This window comes from Mesoplodon densirostris, chromosome 19 (assembly GCF_025265405.1).
Source record: "Mesoplodon densirostris isolate mMesDen1 chromosome 19, mMesDen1 primary haplotype, whole genome shotgun sequence".
Lineage (NCBI taxonomy): Eukaryota > Metazoa > Chordata > Mammalia > Artiodactyla > Ziphiidae > Mesoplodon > Mesoplodon densirostris.
The window spans coordinates 34,850,786-34,870,205 of NC_082679.1; the positions used below are offsets into that span (position 1 = coordinate 34,850,786).

The following is a 19,420-nucleotide window of genomic DNA, read 5'->3' on the forward strand; positions in this document are numbered from 1 at the left end:
ACTCTTTTTCATTCTGTTATATTTCTTTAGTGCTAGTCTGAACCCACTAAATTTATATCATGACTTGTTATTAGATCATTAGGTTATTAGATCATGACCTATGGTTTGAAAAACACTCATACCATAAATCCTTGAGTTTCTTTAGTACTGAAATATGACATCCAGGATCTTTCATATATTCTTCTAGTTACTATCAAAATAATTGATACATCACATATGATACCATCTTTATGTTTTGCTATGACTTGTTTTTCTTATAAATATTTGGATATGTTATTGCCTTCTTTTCTTTTACTTTTTTTTTTCTCATTTAGTATACAGGTCCTTGGGGAGCAAGGCCTTTGCCTTTATGTATTTATTTTTTTAAAGATTTTTTTGATGTGGACCATTTTTAAAGTCTTTATTGAATTTGTTACAACATTGCTTTTGTTTTGGTTTGGTTTTTTGGCCATGAGGCATGTTGGGATCTTAGCTCCTCAACCAGGGATTGAACTCGCACCCCCTGCATTGAAGGGGGAGTCTTAACCGCTGGGCTGCCTGGGAAGTCCCTGCCTTTATTTTAAAAGTTGAGTTTTGAAATTGTGACAAACCTACAGAGAAATCACAAATGAAATACAAAGAAATTCTTTTACTTTGTAAAAAATTGGAGAGTAGATTGCAAACCGGATGTCCCATCACCCCAAATGACTTGATATATTTTCTATAGATAAGGATATTTTCCTACATCACTATAATGTAACCATAACAAGTGGGAAATTAATACAGCAGGAGCTGTTGGGACTGAGAGGAAGAAAACAAAATAAAACACAATTAAGTAGATTGGACAGAATTTGTTGACTGCTTATGGAGGTGAAAAAGAGAAAAATTGTAACATTGAGAAAAGTTACTATTAACTACCCTTTTGTATGTTTGTGTCTGTGTAAATTGGGAAATCACCTACATTAAAAATGATTAGTTAACACCTCAGTGTTCTATGGGAATATAGATTTAAAATATTAAATCCTAATAGTAGAATAAATATTTGATCACAGAAATGTTTGATCACAAATATTTGTCTACTGTTAAGATTTATTGTTAAGTAATTGGGATTTTTGAATCAAGTAATGGAATCTATTGAAAAGCTTTAAGGAGAAGTGAGATATTTTGGAAATCATCCTAGTTTCTGTGGATAGTGTCAGTGAGTTAAGGGTATTCAAAGAAAAAGCAAGAGAATATACATTTTATATTCCAGCCCTGACCTCTCCAAGGATCGAGTCCAAAATTTCCAGTTACTCAAACTTTTCATTTCAAACTCAGTGTGGAAAGAATTAAACTTATCATGCACACATACGTACCCTTTCTCAACATTTCTTTTTCTCCTCCTGTACCAGTACTTGGTTTAGAAAGCAAGTATTGACTCTTCCTGCTCTTCAGCCAAAACCCACCCATATCTAGTTGATTTCCACCTCTTGGAAAGGGCACTGAAAAAAACTAAATTTTGTTCTTGCTTCCTTACTAGTATCTCTGAGATTTTGAGAAAGTCATTTACTTTCTTTTGTGTTCAAATTAATCTCTGTAAGTTATGATATTTGAACCAAATATGGTATAATACAGTGGTTAAGAGCACGGTTTCCATTATGAGGCTCTCTGCCTCTTAATCCCTACCCCATCTTTCAGTAGCCGTGTGATCTTGGGCAAATTATTTCTCTATGCCTTAGTATCCTTAGCTATAAAATGAGGGTAACAGTAGTACATATCTCACAGGGTTGTTTTTAAGATTAATTGAGTTAATATACAGTTGACCCTTGAACAATGCAGGATTAGAGATTCATTGAAAGATCCAAGTATAATTTATAGTCAGTTTTCCATATATGTGATTCTTCCATATTTGTAGTTCTTGATTCCTCCATATCTGTGGTTCCACATCCTTGGATGAAACCAACTGTGAATTTTGTAGCACTGTAGTATTTATTATTGAAAGAAATCTGCATGTAAGTAGACCCACGCAGTTTAAATCCATGTTGTTCATGTATATGTCATAATAGGAATAGTGCCTAGAACATAGTAGAGAATAAGTAAGTGTTAGCTATTATTATTATAATTATGATTTTAAAAACTTACACGCTTAGGTCTGTTCTATCATTTTGCAATTCTGCTGTAAGAATATCTCTCCCATTTGTTACTCCTCTCCATTATCACTGTTACCCTATTATTCAGGATTAAATTAATTATTACATGTAAAATGCTTATAATATTGCCTATCACCTAATAAGCACTTGGTAAGTGTTAGCCCTTATTATTGGTTATTATGATTTTTACATAGATGACCTCCAGGTCAGTAAGATTCTTTTCTTGCATTAGTGGTCCTATGCCTTTACTTTCCTCTCCTGTTCTTTAGATTGGTCTTTCTAGGACACTGTTTATATAATGTTGCTCCATTTTGAGACCTTTGATGCCTGAAAGGAAAAAACTAAAAACAGGTTCCTTAATACAGATATCAGATGACTTGCCAAGACCAATTTTTTGAAAAATGGTATTAATGAAAGAGGTAAACATGAATTTTGAGGCAGTGAAAATTTTGTTTTAGGTACTTAAGGTCATTGCTTACTAAAATAGTCTCAGTATTTTATAGATGAAAAGTATAGGTATATAATCAAATTCAGGAGGACTTGCTACTTATTTATTTTTATCAAGGGACTAAAACTAAAATTTTATCTTAAAAACTCAACAGTTGAGTTGAAATAGAATGTGAAGAGTAAAGGTCAGGAATGTTTAGGAGTTTTTTTATGTTAGGAAAATAAATTAATGTATTTATTCAGGTTTAAGTAAGGAAATAATTTAACTATGGTTAGTTATTTTTTTATAGACAGCTCTTATGTGTTCATTTCAAAATCTTAAGCTTTTTGGAATTTAAATGAAAATAGCTTCATTTCTCTTTTAAAAATGACATTGTTAGCTTTTTGTTAGAAGAATAATAAGAAACCTTATCTAATTTCTTAAAGAGAAGTCACTTGTTATGGGTTCATTTGCATGACCTCCTCTTTAACCCTTTGCTCGTCTTCAGATGTGTTTATGTTTTAAATATTTTAGAGTATCACGGAGAAAAGTATTTTTCTCCGGTAGAAATTGCATTGGACTTTGTTTTTTAATATTGATAGCTACATAAAGCTGTTTCACTACAGTTTTCATTTTCAGATGATTTTTTTAAATCAGGTTTTTACGTATATTTTTTAAAACTTTACTACAGGAAATGGTAGAGTGAGAGTTAATGTGTTACATGGAGGGAAGAACAGTCCATTGGGGGTTAAATTGCAGAGTCTAATGGAATAATAACTGGTAGCACCATCTGCTGGCCTACTTCCTCAGAAGGAGTCAGTATTTTTAACGACATCTCTAATATTCATGCTGATGCATTTTGATGCTTTGTGCATTCATTTCTTTCTGTGCTTTGTTGGAATCTGGCTATCTGCTTACAGCTATTGAGGAAACTCATCTTTTTAGGACGGGTTTACAGTCTTTTTCATATCTAAACAGAATGAACAGTGGATATAAACTTGCCAAGGCAGAAATGTGTTGATACATCACAATGTGTATTTGTGGAGGGTTGTGCATCTCTTGGTTGCAGCTTGCTAAATAGGCCATTTAGGAATCTTCTTTCAATGCTTTTTTCTTGAGCACTGCCTGGGGTGGTGAAAAAGCAGAGGGCAAGCCTTTGTCTGACGCCAAAAATGTCTTCAGTGAAGAGGCCAAGAGGAAGGGTAAGTGAAAGCCTGAATGAGTGGGAGGAGGAGGGGTTCTTTGGGCTAAAAGGCTAATGGGATTGAATAACCTTCCTTATTACTGGCTGCTGCTGCGGAGTCGTACTGCATCGCCATCTTGAGCTTGTTGCTGTTTTCTCGCGTCTTGGTTATTTGTTATAGCCTGTAGGCCTTAAGGTGGCATTTTAGTGAGCGATTCTAAACCCTCCCTCCTTTCCCAGTGCTGTAGCACTGCTATGAAACCTTTGATGAGGCAGGTATAGAAAAGATATCCAGTGAAGCACACTGGAACCAGCATGAAAATGTGTTTGGAAATTCCTGGTGGTTTTTTCCCTTGCTGTAGTCAGAGGCATGTTTACGGGTAAGAACGTAACAAAACTGTGATCTAAGACTATGGGATGAATGTGTGTTTGAAGAGGATATTCTTTTTAAAATGCTGTTGATCTGCTTCCTGTGATATTACTAAAATATTAATAATTTTAACATAAAACTAGAACGTGTTTTTTTCCAGAATTGCTTGAGCAAAATATTATGATATAGAAAGAGAAAAAAAATCCTCATTTAACTCTTTCACAGAAAAACTAAAACTTTCTCTAATTTTAAGTATGGGAATGTCTGTTGACTAACTAGCTACATTGCTGCATAGATTGCACATTAAAACGATTTAAATGAATTCAGGTTCTCATTCCAGTTTCTTATAAAGCAGAGAGGCTTTGTTTTTCTAAAAATCATAATAAACTATGGGGAGTGGTCATTCTAAATTAAAATTGCTATTTAAAATTTATTAATAATTTTCAGAGTTCCGGAATGAAGAGGAAAGAAGAGACTTATTCCAAATGCCCAGAATATTTACATGACTAAATTTGAATTAGCTATATTTTTAGGACAAAATTTGAATCAACTAATCAAGAATGCTATGAAAATATCAATGAATCTATATAATCCTTCTTTAACTTTCACTTTTAAAAGCAGTAATTGAGCTTTTTATTTTATACCTACACTAATTTCTAGATCAGCAAAATGTTTTAATTTTAAATTTGTTTGTAGCACTCATATATTTGCTTATGTATTTTACTTCTTAAAGCTTAATTCTAAATTTTTGGTTATTTATGTTAATTGTTTAAATGTACTTTGGTATGTTGTATAAAAATTATTTTGATTTCTCTAGCCTCCATCTTCCAAGAAGAGTGATGGTTCTGGGACATATACTAAGTTGCAGAATACCCAGGTGAGGATCATGTCTGAGAAGAAGCAGAGAAAAAAGGTGGAATCAGAAAGCAAGCAAGAAAAGGCTAATCGTATAATATCAGAGGCCATAGCAAAAGCAAAGGAGCGTGGGGAACGCAATATTCCACGAGTAATGAGCCCTGAAAACTTTCCTAGTGCTTCAGTTGAAGGAAAAGAGGAAAAGAAAGGTAGAAGGATGAAATCTAAGCCAAAGGACAAAGAGAGCAAAAAAACAAAAACTTGTTCTAAGTTAAAAGAGAAGACAAAAATTGGGTAAGTTGGTTAAGAATTAAATCTTCTTCCTTTGAAGTTTTTGTAAAGTTCAGTCTGTCTAGTCTACTTTTTATTTGCGTATGATGTGTTTACTCCCACTTTGGAGTTTTAAGTTGTTAGATACTGTGTGTATCTTACTGCCTTTTTGAATGAATTAGGTAATATTCCAGAATTTACTAAATTTTACTTGTCTATGGACATACTTTTTTGTATATTAATGTTAGTAAAAGGAATTTAAAATAGGAGAACATTTTATATATAAAACAGGAAAAGGAAAAACAAAATGAAACCCATATTGCTGTGCCAGTTCCTAATGTACTTTCTTTATTAAAAAAATGCCTTGAAATTTTTTATAAGATTTCTTTACCTCTTAGTTGTACTCCACTGGGCACCTTATAGTTTGGAAACATGGAATATAATATTTTCTCATAAACCCACAACATTGAACTAAATGGAATGGCAAGAAAACTAAGACCATTTAAATCAACAATAAGCAGCTCTTGGCTCTTACAGACTTCCTCCCTTACAGTCTTTCTGATTTACTTTATGTAATAAAGAGGCCAGGTGAGGATTAATGCTCCAAGAGAATTATAAGGACAAAGAATTGCTTTAGGAGGGTATATTAATCCTAGGTATTTTTATTTGACTACTTACCTAATACATTTTCAAAAAATAGAATATAATAAGTTATTATTTGTTTTATATGTATATTTGTTTTGCACGCAAGGGTAAAAATAATCTAAGGCCAACATAGTTTAGAATTGGTTTTGCAGGAATATTTGGTTATTTTTGAAGGCTTTATATGAAATTTTAGATAAAGTATTTAATCTGTTTCAGGAAAAATTCCCTTATTATAAAAATCTTCATTTGCTTACAAAGTTATTTATATATTATATATATATTTAGAACTAACACAATTTTGTAAACAATTCACGGCATTTTCAATGCAACCACCAAACTGAGTTATATCATTAGGTCCTGATGCCTTTCAGTTCAAACCATTAAATAACATGGGCTCTCTTGCTATAATGGAGAAATAATTAATATTATTGATTTTGCATTTCATTTGCAGATAGCTAAGATAAAATTTGAAAGTTAGATTTCTGCTCCTTTTTTATTTAAACGTTATGGTATGAAAGTATCTTATTTTTTCAATATTTTGTCTAGTTTTAATTTAGGAAACCCCATATTTAATCCCTTAATGTATTAAAAGTTACTGTTATTAAAATTTTCCAGTTTTAACTTGTACAGGGATATAGGCAGAGTAGTGGTACCATTTGAAAGGGTATTTAATAATGCATAAAATAAGAGAAAATAGGTAGAGAACCCTCAAGAGTTAACAGTAAGTTTAAATTGGTGAGGGGGAGATAACTAGAGGCAAAAGATAACAGAAGTGAACCTGGTTCAAGAAAAAACAATATATAAGGGGAAATTAGAAATAATTAAATTGTAATAGAGAAACATGGATTTTTGAAAAATGTGGATTAATATGTAGGGAATAGTAATACAGTAGAGTATCTGACGTATTCTGTGATATTTGTATTTTTGTTAGAAATAGGTAGATTATTAACAATAAATTATTTTAATATTGCACAGCATGATCAATTTAGTATTTGTTTTTAGAGATAGCATTCTTGAGAGAAAAGAGGTAAGAATTGTATTGGAAACATATTTCCATGGCGAGATATTAAGTAATTGACACAAAGTATTAAGTAATTGACAGAAAAAAAACTTGTTGAGAGTGGATGACTTTTTGATAGAGAAATTTATAAGTTGCAGGCAAGTAAAAGTGAAGCTTGCCCATATATTATTAAGCTGTTGGAGTGAAACAGTTTCTTGATCATCTTTATCAGACAACCAAAGATTATTATGTTGGAGGAAAAAGTATGGTTGGAAATGAAATTCATACACAGTCTAGAGTTCTGTATTGGTCACTTGAAATATTTCATTACTGTGCTTTCCAGTAAGCCACTACATTTTATAATTTTGAATTTACCATTTTTAATTTTTCTGCGAAGAAGCATCATTTAAATATTAAGTTTACTTGCATCTTTTTTTTTTTTTTGCGGTATGCGGGCCTCTCACTGTTGTGGCCTCTCCCGTTGCGGAGCCCAAGCTCCGGACCCGCAGGCTCAGCGGCCATGGCTCACGGGCCCAGCCGCTCCGCGGCATGTGGGATCTTCCCGGACTGGGGCACGAACCCGCATCCCCTGCATTGGCAGGCGGACTCTCTACCACTGCACCACCAGGGAAGCCCAACTTGCATCATTTTAATTAATAATATTTCATGATGTATTAAATGTTTTCTTGTAAAGATTTTGTTTTTCTATGAGTTTTAGAAGAATTGAACTTTTGCTAATATTAGATGATTTATATCAGATAAAATTAAAGAGAGTGTGTGTTGGAACTTAACCATGAGCAATGTGAAATATAAATTTCAAAAGTAACTAGATTTGTGACAGTAAGTTATGGTTGATATATAGTCAGAGTTGGTGTTTATTTAATCCACATACGTGATGTGATATAATCTAAGAATACTAATCTGAAGAAAACCAATACTGCCTTGCCTCTGCTTGCTAGTGTGCTTGAAACCTTTTCAGTTTTCTGTCACTTTCATAGATTAATTTTTTTTAATACAAGGAATAGAGTGTCCTTTTCAGAGACTTTAATATAGTCTCATTTAATCTTTACAACAATTCTGTGAGTTAGATTGGGCATGCAGTATGATAATGTGGTTAAGTTCTTTGACTTTGGAACCTGTTGCACTTATTCAAATTCCCCCTTTGTCACAAGCAGTGTGACCTTGGACAAATACTTGACTTCTCCAAGTTTTAGTTTCCTCAGACATAAAATGAGGATAATGATAGCACTTGCCTTATAGTGTTATTTTGAGGATGAAATTATTTAATAACACTTAAAGAATATAGAACAATACCTGTTAATAATGTTAGCCATTATTTTCTGAAAATATAAATAACATATAACTATTTAAGGAAAAAGCCAAGGCCAGGAGCCATGCCCCTTCCTTCAAGCCTAAACTCTCACCTATCTGCCTAGGTTCTCTTTCCATTAAGGCCCTGTTCCTAATAAGATGAATTTAAAAATCAAGCAGACAAATGAAAACAAACAGTTGCTACCTGGTAAGAAGGATAATAGGTTAACCTATTAATGTTGTTGTTGTTGTTTTTCATATGAGTAGCATTTAGGACAGGTAAATTTTGTTTTGAAATATGCTTGGAGTTTGAAAGGAATTACATGGTTATGTGGAAGAGTGTAAGTTGAAATGGAAATGGCTGGTGTAAAATGAAGAGTGAGGTAGGACTGGAAACAACCTTCTTCTATTTTGACGTTTTTCATGATCTTGGCAGTCAGGTTCTAACAAGCTGCCTTTCAAGTAGAAGAGCAGGTATTTCTTTAATAATGGTCGGTACATAATAGATGCTCCATGAATGGGAGGGAATGAATTTTATGGAATGAATGAATAGATGAAAGATTAAATATTAAATGATGCCAAATGGTTGTGTTTGATTTGTTAAATCAAGATTAGAAGTGGCAAGCTAATCCGTCATTAAATCACAGGGACAAAACTAATAGTTTAGTAATAGTAGAGAGTTAAATTCTAAAATAAATTCATTCTAAGACTTCTGGTAGAATTTTCTTATTCGTCTCTCTTCGGTTTTAGATTATGTAATAAAATATCACATGATTTGATTGAAGCATTTTTAGATTTATGTTTTATAACTTTGACATTTAAACAATGTTTCCATGTTGTCAGTTATAATTTACTTCTTTTTTTTTTTTTTTTAAATAAATTTATTTATTTATTTATTTATTTTTGGCTGCGTTGGGTCTTTGTTGCTGCACACGGGCTTTCTCTGGTTGCGGTGAGCAGGGGCTACTCTTCGTTGCCGTACCCGGGCTTCTCATTGCAGTGCCTTCTCTTGTTGCGGAGCATGGGCTCTAGGCACACGGGCTCCAGTAGTTGTGGCTCGCAGGCTCTAGAGCACAGGCTTAGTAGTTGCGGTGCACAGGCTTAGCTGCTCCGCGGCATGTGGGATCTTCCCGGACCAGGGATCGAACCCGTGTCCCCTCTGTTGGCAGGCGGTTTCTCAACCACTGAGCCACCAGGGAAGCCCCTATAATTTACTTCTTGCATTAGATTATCAGACTGACAAGTAGAATGCCTTTGACACTTTAAAATGCTCTTGTGGCCCTGTAAATTTAATCAGTAAAGGTGCTTCATGATTAAAAGTAAAAAAATACTTTTTTGTATTATTCATAATTATTCTTTCTGTTTGTTACAAGAATGGGAGTTATCAGGTGCTAGAAGTAGCCTTTCTCTTTAGTTAAGGCAGAAAACATCTAAATTAGGAAATATCAAATCAAGTTGGAATTAAGGGTGTCATGTTATAAAGAAAAACAGTAAGACATTAAATTAGATCTGGAAATTATATTGTGCCCTTCTTTGCGATAGTCATTCTGAACCCCCAAGAAGGAAGAAGCAAAATAACATTTATTAATTACCTACTATCATGTGTATACATAGATATGTATGTGTGTATTTTTAAACAAAACAACATGTATGTCCACATGTATGTCTAGAGACACAACTAAATAATAATGTAAGGGAAAAATAATATGAACAAAGCCTGAAGGGAAAATAAGATGAATCATCAGAAATTGGGAATAATCACTTTATAGTCCATGTTAATAAAGTAACAGATGAGACCCTGATTGCAAGTATTCAAAATAATAAGAATTTAGTATCTGTTTGGATAAAATATAAATGTATTAATTAATTGATTGTTTTTGGCATTTGATAAAAAAGCACTTTGAAAAATATATGATATAAATTTATTATATATATTTTAATTATTAATCATGCCATTAGTAGTCTCTGTAAGGTCTATAATTTTTAAATGCCAAGAAGATAAAATGTTTTATTGATTTCACTCCTTACATCTAAACTTAAAGTCAGTGAAAATCTGAAACATATTCATCTGCAGAAAGAATTGATATATACATTATGTATTATTGTGAATTTAATTAAGATTTACAGGTCCATTTTTAAGATGTATACCTTTACATCAGATGTATTAGTAAGGTTTATCATTAGCAAATGATGTGCTGTTATTTCATTGAGTCTAAAATGTCACTGATTATAAGAGACACCATTATTTTATATGTCAGTAAGAAAGAAAAAAATATATTGCCAGTTAAAACTATGGCATATCTTTGTTTATTAGATGAATGTTTGTTTCATAGATGTTAACCTGTGGGTAAAATGTGTATCTTAGGACACTGAAGTAAAGTATTTGATTTTAATGTTGCTATTTTGTCAATATTTTTAAGCATAAACGTCGTTTTCTTTTTTAAAAAAGAAGAAATAAGTTTTTTAAAGAATAAAAATTAAACTGTGCTGATAAATATACTGCCTATGATTAATACTTAGCATACTTCACCTTAGTGGCTATATGAAACAACTCAGTGAATTAAACTTTTTGAAAAAAAATGACGTCCAATCTTAAACAGGAAGTTTTTGATTGATTGATTTTACTTTATTTTATTTTATTTTTTGGCTGTGCCACCCGGCATGTGGAATCTTAGTTCCCGGACCAGGGACTGAACCCGTGCCCCCTACGTGGAAGCAGGGAGACCTAACCACTGGACCACCAGAGAATTCGCTAAACAAGAAGTGATTTATAATCCAAGTTACCAAAAATTTACATTACAATGCTGCTTTCACAAATTTAAGGATTAACTAAAATAAAGAACCACTTTAAAACTTGTTTTTTCCAGATGAGTTTAAGCTAGAGTCTTGAACTTTAAACTGGAGTGATTGCATCAAGTTAAATGTGTTTCTTCTAAAAAAAAAAAAAATACACACATATATATTTGATGGCTTTAAAAATAACCCCAGTGCCTTCCACTGGGCTTGCAAAGAGAAAAAAAATTTTAATGTAAAATAGTATTTTTGCTTGTTCCTTTACTTATGATGAATTGGATGTATATTAATTACAACAAATGGACTAATTGGATAAGATTCATTGTCCAGTTATTGCAATGAGAGAATCTACAGGGGGCAACTGCAGATTGACACTGTAGAATGCAGCTTGTTACACAGCCTCCATGAGTAACATGTGGGCAGGATTTAGATGAGTGCATAAATTACATCTGAGAATCAAATATAAACGTCTAGTATAAACACTGAAGTTTTCTAGTGCCTGTACTTGTCAAATGAATTAACATTTCAAATTTATACTTATACTTAGTTTGAAATTGCCCTTTGCTGTCTGAAATAAGTTATGTTTTAATATTTAGTTCATTTATATGCCTGAATATCTGTTGCTGCAGTTCGCTAACATTGATAACATCCCTTTCATGTTTTAAAAAACAAAACTTTCGTAAAGCCTTTATTATTCATAGTCTATTATTTTGTTGCTTTACTCTGTGATATTTCTAAGAATAGCAAACAATCAATTTATTTGTAGAATGTACATATAATGAAATTTTATTTTAGAAGTTTATTTTAGTTTAATATAGTAAACTCCTTGTAATTCATGATGGAAGAATGGAATGCTCTTTGGTAATTGGGTATTTTACTGAGCTGAAATTATCTTATTCTACTTTTGGATCATCTCATTTTCTTCAGATAACATTTATGGCTATCAGTTGTCATTGTAGAGGCAATAGAAATTTCTGGTTGTTCAAAAGTCAATAAACTTCAACCTTAATGATTTTCTAAAGATAATGTAGTTTCATAACTCTCTTTATTCATTAAACTATATTTATTGATATTAAATATCAATATTGATATTTAATATCAATTGACTAGTTGAAGTATAGTGTCATTTTATTTTAAAATCAATAAGATATGTTGGAAATAGTAGAGTAGGAGTAAAGAGACCTTTATTGTGTTTTACTGGACTTGTGATTTTGGCAGTTTGTTCTATCTTTCAGGGCTAAAGTTTCCCTATTAGTTCGGTGGGACCAATGTCTGCCTCGCCTGTGAGGATCAACTGAGATATTATAGACAAAAGCACTTTGAAATTTTAAGTGTTCTATAAGTATAGAATAGTTTTATTATCCTGAATATTTGTTCCTAGAGTTTTCTTCACTAATTATTTTGAGCCAGTGGTTCCCAAACCTGGTGAGAATTTTTTTAAAGTCTGATTGGGATCCCACTTAACTAGATCAGAATTCTGGAGTTGGAACCTACAAATCTGGGGTTTTGTTTTGCTTTGTTAGTTTTTATTTTGAACTAGTCTCACACTTGCAAAAATAGGTCAAAGTTCCCTTAGGCTCTTCACCCAGCTTCCTCAAATGTTAATATCTTATGTAACCTAAGCACAATGATCAAAATCAGGAAGTAAACACCTACACAATTCTGTTAACTGATTTACAGACCTCATGCAAATTGTGTCACTTGTTCCATTTTTGGGAGCCAGGATCCAATTAAGGATCCTACATTTCATTTTGTTGTCATAGCTCCTTAACACTCTTCCATTTTGGAATAATTCTTCAGTCTTTGTCTTTAATGATACTTTCAACTTTGAAGCATACTAGCCAGTTATTTTGTAGAATGTCTCTCAATTTGAGTTTGTCTTATTTTTCTCATCTGGAATCTGTATTTTTAACAAACAAGCTTCTAATGAAGCCTGCCTCACAGATTTAGGAATTACTGATCAATACCAACCAAATGTTTGTTTTTCTTTGTAGTTTCACTTATATACCATTTTAGAACATATAATAAACTGATATGACTTCATTGTTTCCAAGAATCAATGTTCTATGTAAGTAAGCATAGTATGTGTATATGTATGTATGTATGTGTGTGTGTGTGTGTGTGTATAGATATATTGTTTTTTTTAACTCAGAATTACGTCAGTCAAGAATGACTTCAAGTTTTAGAATCAACTTTTTTCCTACAATGGAAATGTGCCTTTTTTTAACAGAATGGGCATATGTAAATATTTTGGATTTCAGAAGTTTAGTAGGAAACTATTACATTTGAAATAGCTCTTACAAAGTTACAATTTGAAAAATATTTTTGCATGGGTTAAGGATTGTTAATGAGTTTATGAAATAAGATGCTACTCCAGGCCTATAGGAAAATATTGGAAGAAAATGCAGAATATATGAAAAATAAGATTTGAGGTCTTTTTAAAAAATTTATTTATTTTTGGTTGCGTTGGGTCTTCATTGCTGCACGTGGGCTTTCTCTAGTTGTGGCGAGCGAGTGCTACTCTTCGTTGCGGTGCGCGGGCTTCCCATTGTGGTGGCTTCTCTTGTTGCAGAGCACGGGCTCTAGGCCGGCGGGCTTCAGTAGTTGTGGCACGCGGGCTTAGTTGCTCCACAGCATGTGGGATCTTCCCAGACCAGGGCTCGAACCCGTGTCCCCTCCATTAGCAGGCAGATTCTTAACTATTGCACCACCAGGGAAGTCCCTCTTTTTTTGTTTTAAGTACAATTTTCAAATAATATAATGAAGGTTTATCTAAGTTATTATAGGAAACGTTTATATCTAACCTACCCACCTCCACCAAAAAGGGTGAGTGTTTAAGATTTCTTTGGTAGAACCTAGTATTTAGGCAATGTTTATTTATAAAAATATTGTTTAAACAGCTTAGTCCACTGTCCTTAGAGAGTTTTCATTTAATTACTTTGTACTACTAGAAAGGAAAAGTGCAACCTCTTCATAGTCATAAATACAAAAAAAATTAAATATCTCTGCTCCTGATTTCATTGAAGTTTTATTCAGTGGGATTTGAGTCTTGAAGCAGCCGCACAGATACCATATCAGAATATGTATACAGAATTTATTTAGCTTACCAAACACTGAGAAAATTCCTTTTTAATCAGTATATTGATGGCTATTAACAAACCTTGATCTGTATTTCATAGGAATTTGTTATCTAAGTAACTGAACTTTCCTGTCACTAGTGTTGTCCTCATCTACAAACTAAAATATGCATTTAGGTTTGGAGATGGATAGCAAATGGGGGAGTGCAAGAAAACTGTTTCTACCAATCAGTTTACTTTGAGTTATCCCTTACCTTGCCACTGAAAATCATCTGCACAAGTACTTTAGGTTATATTAAATAACCACAAGTAGCATAATGGTTACCCTAAGGAGGAGGTTGTTACTTGAAGAGAAAGCATGACAGGAGACTTCTGGGAAACCAGTAGTGTCTTGTTTCTTGATCTAGGATCTGGCTATATATTTATGTTCAGTTTGAGAAAATTCACTGAGCTGTATGTACTCTTTTGATGTGTGCACGTTTCTGAATTTACATTATACTGTAATATTAGTACACTGTTAGTTTTAGGGAAAGTGAGGGATTGCATTTGGGGCCATTTTGAGATTTTAATGTCTGTGGGATATCCATACTGATAAACAGTTGGTTTATTGAATGAATCTGAAGTTTGGGGAACGGTCTGAACTGGAGATAAGAGATTTGAGAATCTTCAACTTCTAAGTGGTTGTTAAGAATAGATTAAATTAAATTTTCTGGAATAGTATATAGAGAGGGAAGAAGGCTGAAGACAGAAATTTGAGAAATACCAAAGTTTAAGGGACTGGCAGAACAAACTGAATCTTGCTGAAAATCAACATACTAAGAGAAGAAGAGCCAAAGAAGTTTAGTGAGAACCAGAAGAATGTTGTGTCATGAATCCAAGGGTGCAGATAAGGAAAAAGTGATTAGTTATGTGTTGGTAGATTAAAATTTTTAGAATTTCCATCGGATTTGGCATTACAGGGGTCACTTGTGGCCTTAGACATTAGGAGTTCAGAAACATATTAGGAGTTTAGTGAGGCTTATTTAATTTCTATTTCAATTCTTACTGTGGTATAACTTTAAACAAGTAATTTAATTTCTCCAAGCCTCAATTTCCTCTTCTTATAAAATTTGCCTGTCAGAGTTGTATGACCATGAAGTGAGAGAACACATGTAAAATCAGCAGAGGCTGACCTAGTAAACACTGAATAAATGGAAGCTATGAATATGAAAAGTAGTTTTAAGACTTCAGATTATAGTGGGTTGAAGAATGAAAGAAACAGTATAGATGACTTCTTTGAGAACTGTGGATAAGGAGGAGGACGATCATGTGGTATCTAATAGTAGATATGACCTCAAGGGAGATTTTTATTTTAGGAGGGAAACCAGAGTAAAGGAAAAGGGACCAGAAGACTGAGGAAATGACCATTGAAAGCGGGGAGAGGGAATAGCATATAACTATGGTTGGTTCCTTAATGTTGTTTCAGAGTATCTTTTTGTACTTCCTCTGATTTCCCGATTCCAACATAAGCTATATGTTTGCTCGTATTTATTTCACATACTCAGAAAAGTGCAAGTGAGATATCAAGTAAGAATTACCATTATCCTGTTGAAGGTGGCGATCAAACCAATATGAGAAGACCCTGGGGATAAATTTTTTTCTCACCTCTCTCATCCAGTCAATAACCAAGTCCTGTTGTTTCTGCTTCCAAAATGAAAAATTGTATCTTTCTTTCCCTCTTCACCCACACTACCATGGCCCTATATTTCACTCTTCATCTCTCTCACCTGAATTGTCAGTCTTATCGCTGGTTTCCCTGACTTGCATTTCACTTTCTTCTGGTTGCATTGCTCCCTTGTTTAAAATTCTTTTTTTCCCCCAATTTTATTGAGGTGTAATTGACATATCACAGTGTATTAGTTTAAGGTATACAACATAATGATTTGTTGTGTGTATATATTGTGAAACTGTTACCACAGTAAGTTTAGTTAACATCTTATCACCTCACATAGTTATATATTTTTTTCTTGTGATGAGAACTTTTTAAGATGTACTCAGCAACTTTCAAATATATAATTCAGTATTATTAACTCTAGTCACCATGCTGTTTACATCCCTAGAATGTTTAAAATTCTTACATCTTCCAGTTGGTTTATTTTTTTCATTCATTCAAACATATCTCAGTGCCATTTGTTGTCAGTCATGAACTAGACAGATTTCTTTTAAATTCCTGCCATGTGGAGCTTAAAGCTGAGCTTAAACTAAAACCTTAAGTCCTTGCATGTGATATAAGGTCTTCTGTGATCTTGACCCATCTCTTCCTGTAGTACTTTGTGTGTTCCTGACATGCTCTTATCATTGCTTATTCTCATTCTTCTGCAATGTACCCTACCTTTTTTTTTCATTACTTGTTGGACTTTCTTTCATCATTCAGTTCCCTATCTCATACTTTACCTTTTCTGTAAAGCCTCCTTTACTCTTCAGTAAATATAAGGATTTCTCCCTTTGTCTTCACATTACATCTTGTGCTAACTTCCTCTTTAGCATTTTAGCTGGGATCATATTCTAACAATGATGTGTTAAGGTTGGGAACTGTGTCCACTCTATCTTCAAATCCTAGAACCTAGGAAAGTGCCTGGCATATCACAGTTAGATCTAGTTACCATTAGTTGAGAAATTATTGTGTGTTAAAGGCTGTGCTCAGACATGTATTTTCCCACTTAATTCTCAACAACAATAGAACTAGCTATTGTAATATCCCTATTTTACAGGCAAGGAAGCTATCAAGTAATTTGCCTGGTGTCCCACAGATAGGTAAATGGTGAAATCAAGCTTTAAATCTTTGAAACTACGATTTCAAAGTGCATGCTCTTAACCTTCAAGTTCTCCAACATTAGTAAATAATTATTTTAAAAGTTTGATATATTTCCGATATATCATACCTGAAAGTAAATATTTAAGGAGTTTTCTATGTTTGAAATACAGAAATCTAAAGTAGAATTTTCCAGGGACTTCCCTGGCAGTCCAGTAGTTAAAACTTCACTTCCAATGCAGAGGGTGCGGGTTCAACCCCTGGTTGGGGAACTAAGATCCCACATGCCTCGGGGCCAAAAAACCAAAACATAAAACAGAATCAGTATTGTAACAAGTTCAATAAAGACTTTAAAAAAATGGTCCACATTAAAAAAAATCTTTTAAATAAAATAAAATAAAATAAAATAGAATTTTCCTGATGGCGCTTGAAGATCATTCCATCTCATCTGTTGAACCAGATATGGAAATGTGGGATGTACTTCTATCTTTGATCAGGAAAAAACATAGAAAACACATTTTTATTTTAGACATTTAGAGTCAGTGTGTGTTAATGTACATATATATACATGTATATATTAGAGAATGTTAGAAATATAAAAAAATAAAAGAAAGTTCTTACTCTTTAGGAACATATAGTATAGCTAAGAAAAGCCTTAACGTAAGTGAAATAATCAAAGAACAATCAACTGGTAAAGTGTTTTAAGTAAGGGAGAAACTACTATAGGGTAGAAAGAAGTGTAGAGGCTTTTGGAGAATAGGCGGGATTCAAAGGAATTGAGTGGAATTCGAAATAAATAGGAGGTAGAAGGAAAAAAGTCCCTCATTCCAAACCTACAAGATAATGAAATAAATGAATTACTTTAATTATTAAATAGCTATATCACCTGACATTTTTCTCATGAAAAATAATCTTGAGCCTAAAGAAACAAGTGATAGAATTTGTCTGCCTTTCTTTGCTTAGAAATATGTTAACTGTAGTCCTGGTTTGTATTTGTTCCTTTGGAATAGAGTTTATCATGTGAAAATGTCATTATGGATTTCATGATAAATAGCATCTTTGGTTGGACATTCAAGTGATATAAAATGGAAAAAAGTTTATCATAGGAATCTTAATTTGCCCCAAAATGGAAAAGTACAAAGAGATCTTACTGTTTACTCTATTTCTCTTGAAACAGCAAACTCATTATTACATTGGGTAAGAAACAAAAAAGAAAGAATGAGTCTTCAGATGAAATATCTGATGCAGAGCAGGTGCCACAGCATGCATTCAAAGAGGAAGACTCTCAAGTGAGTATTAAAATTTTTTCTGAGAAATGAAGTACTGGCAGAATTATTTAGATAGCATAATATTGTTTTATGAGTATTTATACTATAGTTTAGTGGTAAAAATACATTTTATTGTATGGTAGAACTTATATGACAGCATTATTACAATATGGTCCTAGTAGTATTCCCATAGAATGTTAGACCTGGGAGGAAACTTACACATCCTCTCCAAACCCTCTCAGTTTTCAGATAATGAAACTGAAGCCCAGAGAGTTTAAGTAACAATCCAAAGTCCCTGGTGGCTTTTAACATGGAGAAGTATCCAGTGATATTATCCTATACTTATAGAGTACTTTTGAATGAATTTAATGCTGGAGATATTAATTTTAAAAGTCACATACAAATGATAAAGCAAATGGGTTGAATCATTCCTAGAGATAATTCCTTTGGTCTGCTTCTATTGAAGAAAAGATAAACAACTGTATTAAAAATCCCCTAATATAGACAAAAATACTGTGCATTTTCCTTTTTCTTTCTTTTTGTTTTTGAATAGCTGTATATTCAAAATAACCTTGTGAAGTTAAAAAATATTTATATATATATAGTGAAGGTCATAATAATTCAGGCCACCCTCTGCTTTCTAATAATTAAAGTACGACTATAGGCCGTAGGGGTGGTGGCATTTGTTGCATTACGGGGCCAGAAAGCCCCTGAATGGCCTTTCTTCTTCCTTATGCAGCTTCTTATCCAATGGGAGAGTAGTGGCTCAAGGCTCCTGGGCTGCTGCAAGAGTTGAGGTAAGGGCAGTGACTAAAGCTCCTAATATTATATGGCCTGGCTTTTTCTTCATATGTTATCCTTAACTTAGGCAAACTTATAATTATTCAACATGAGAAAATCTAGTTAAATTTTTACTAAAATAATGCTGGCCATTTTTCCATTATGTAATTAACAAACAACGAAATGGTAGAATAGGTTAACATGCACATTTTTTCCATACTTTTCACTGTAGTTAATTAGGTTGCTTTGACAGATGTGTTGCTTTAACACAAAAAATTTAATGGGGAAGGAAAAAAGAATTTTCTAGTAAACAATTATTAATCTATATTATTGATATATTTAAATATATTATTATATAAATACTGTATAAATATATAAAAGTAGCTTTCAACCACAATGGACTGTCAAGATTTGAAGGCTTGAAAAGTAATGTAAGGTTTAGAGTCAGGTGGAAATCTGAAAACATGATTATCATACTTAATTTTTTCCTGATAGAGAGTAATGCAGTAGTCTATATTTAGAGACAAATTATTTTTAAAAGC

General features: G+C 32.9%; 1 protein-coding gene across 16 annotated transcripts in view; it reads left to right on the forward strand.

The window, feature by feature from the left end:
- Nucleotides 1–19,420, forward strand: part of CHD9 (chromodomain helicase DNA binding protein 9) — a 247,375-nt gene that overhangs the window by 124,192 nt on the left and 103,763 nt on the right. For 14 of the 16 annotated variants that reach the window (XM_060084508.1, XM_060084513.1, XM_060084509.1 and 11 more), the window contains 2 exons: nucleotides 4,906–5,237; nucleotides 18,008–18,119. In XM_060084508.1, coding sequence (XP_059940491.1) covers nucleotides 4,906–5,237; nucleotides 18,008–18,119 — 444 coding nt within the window. Of the gene's footprint in view, nucleotides 1–3,925; nucleotides 4,099–4,905; nucleotides 5,238–18,007; nucleotides 18,120–18,840; nucleotides 18,896–19,420 lie in introns of those variants that run through there. The other 2 variants (XM_060084522.1, XM_060084523.1) reach the window with 2 other exon arrangements.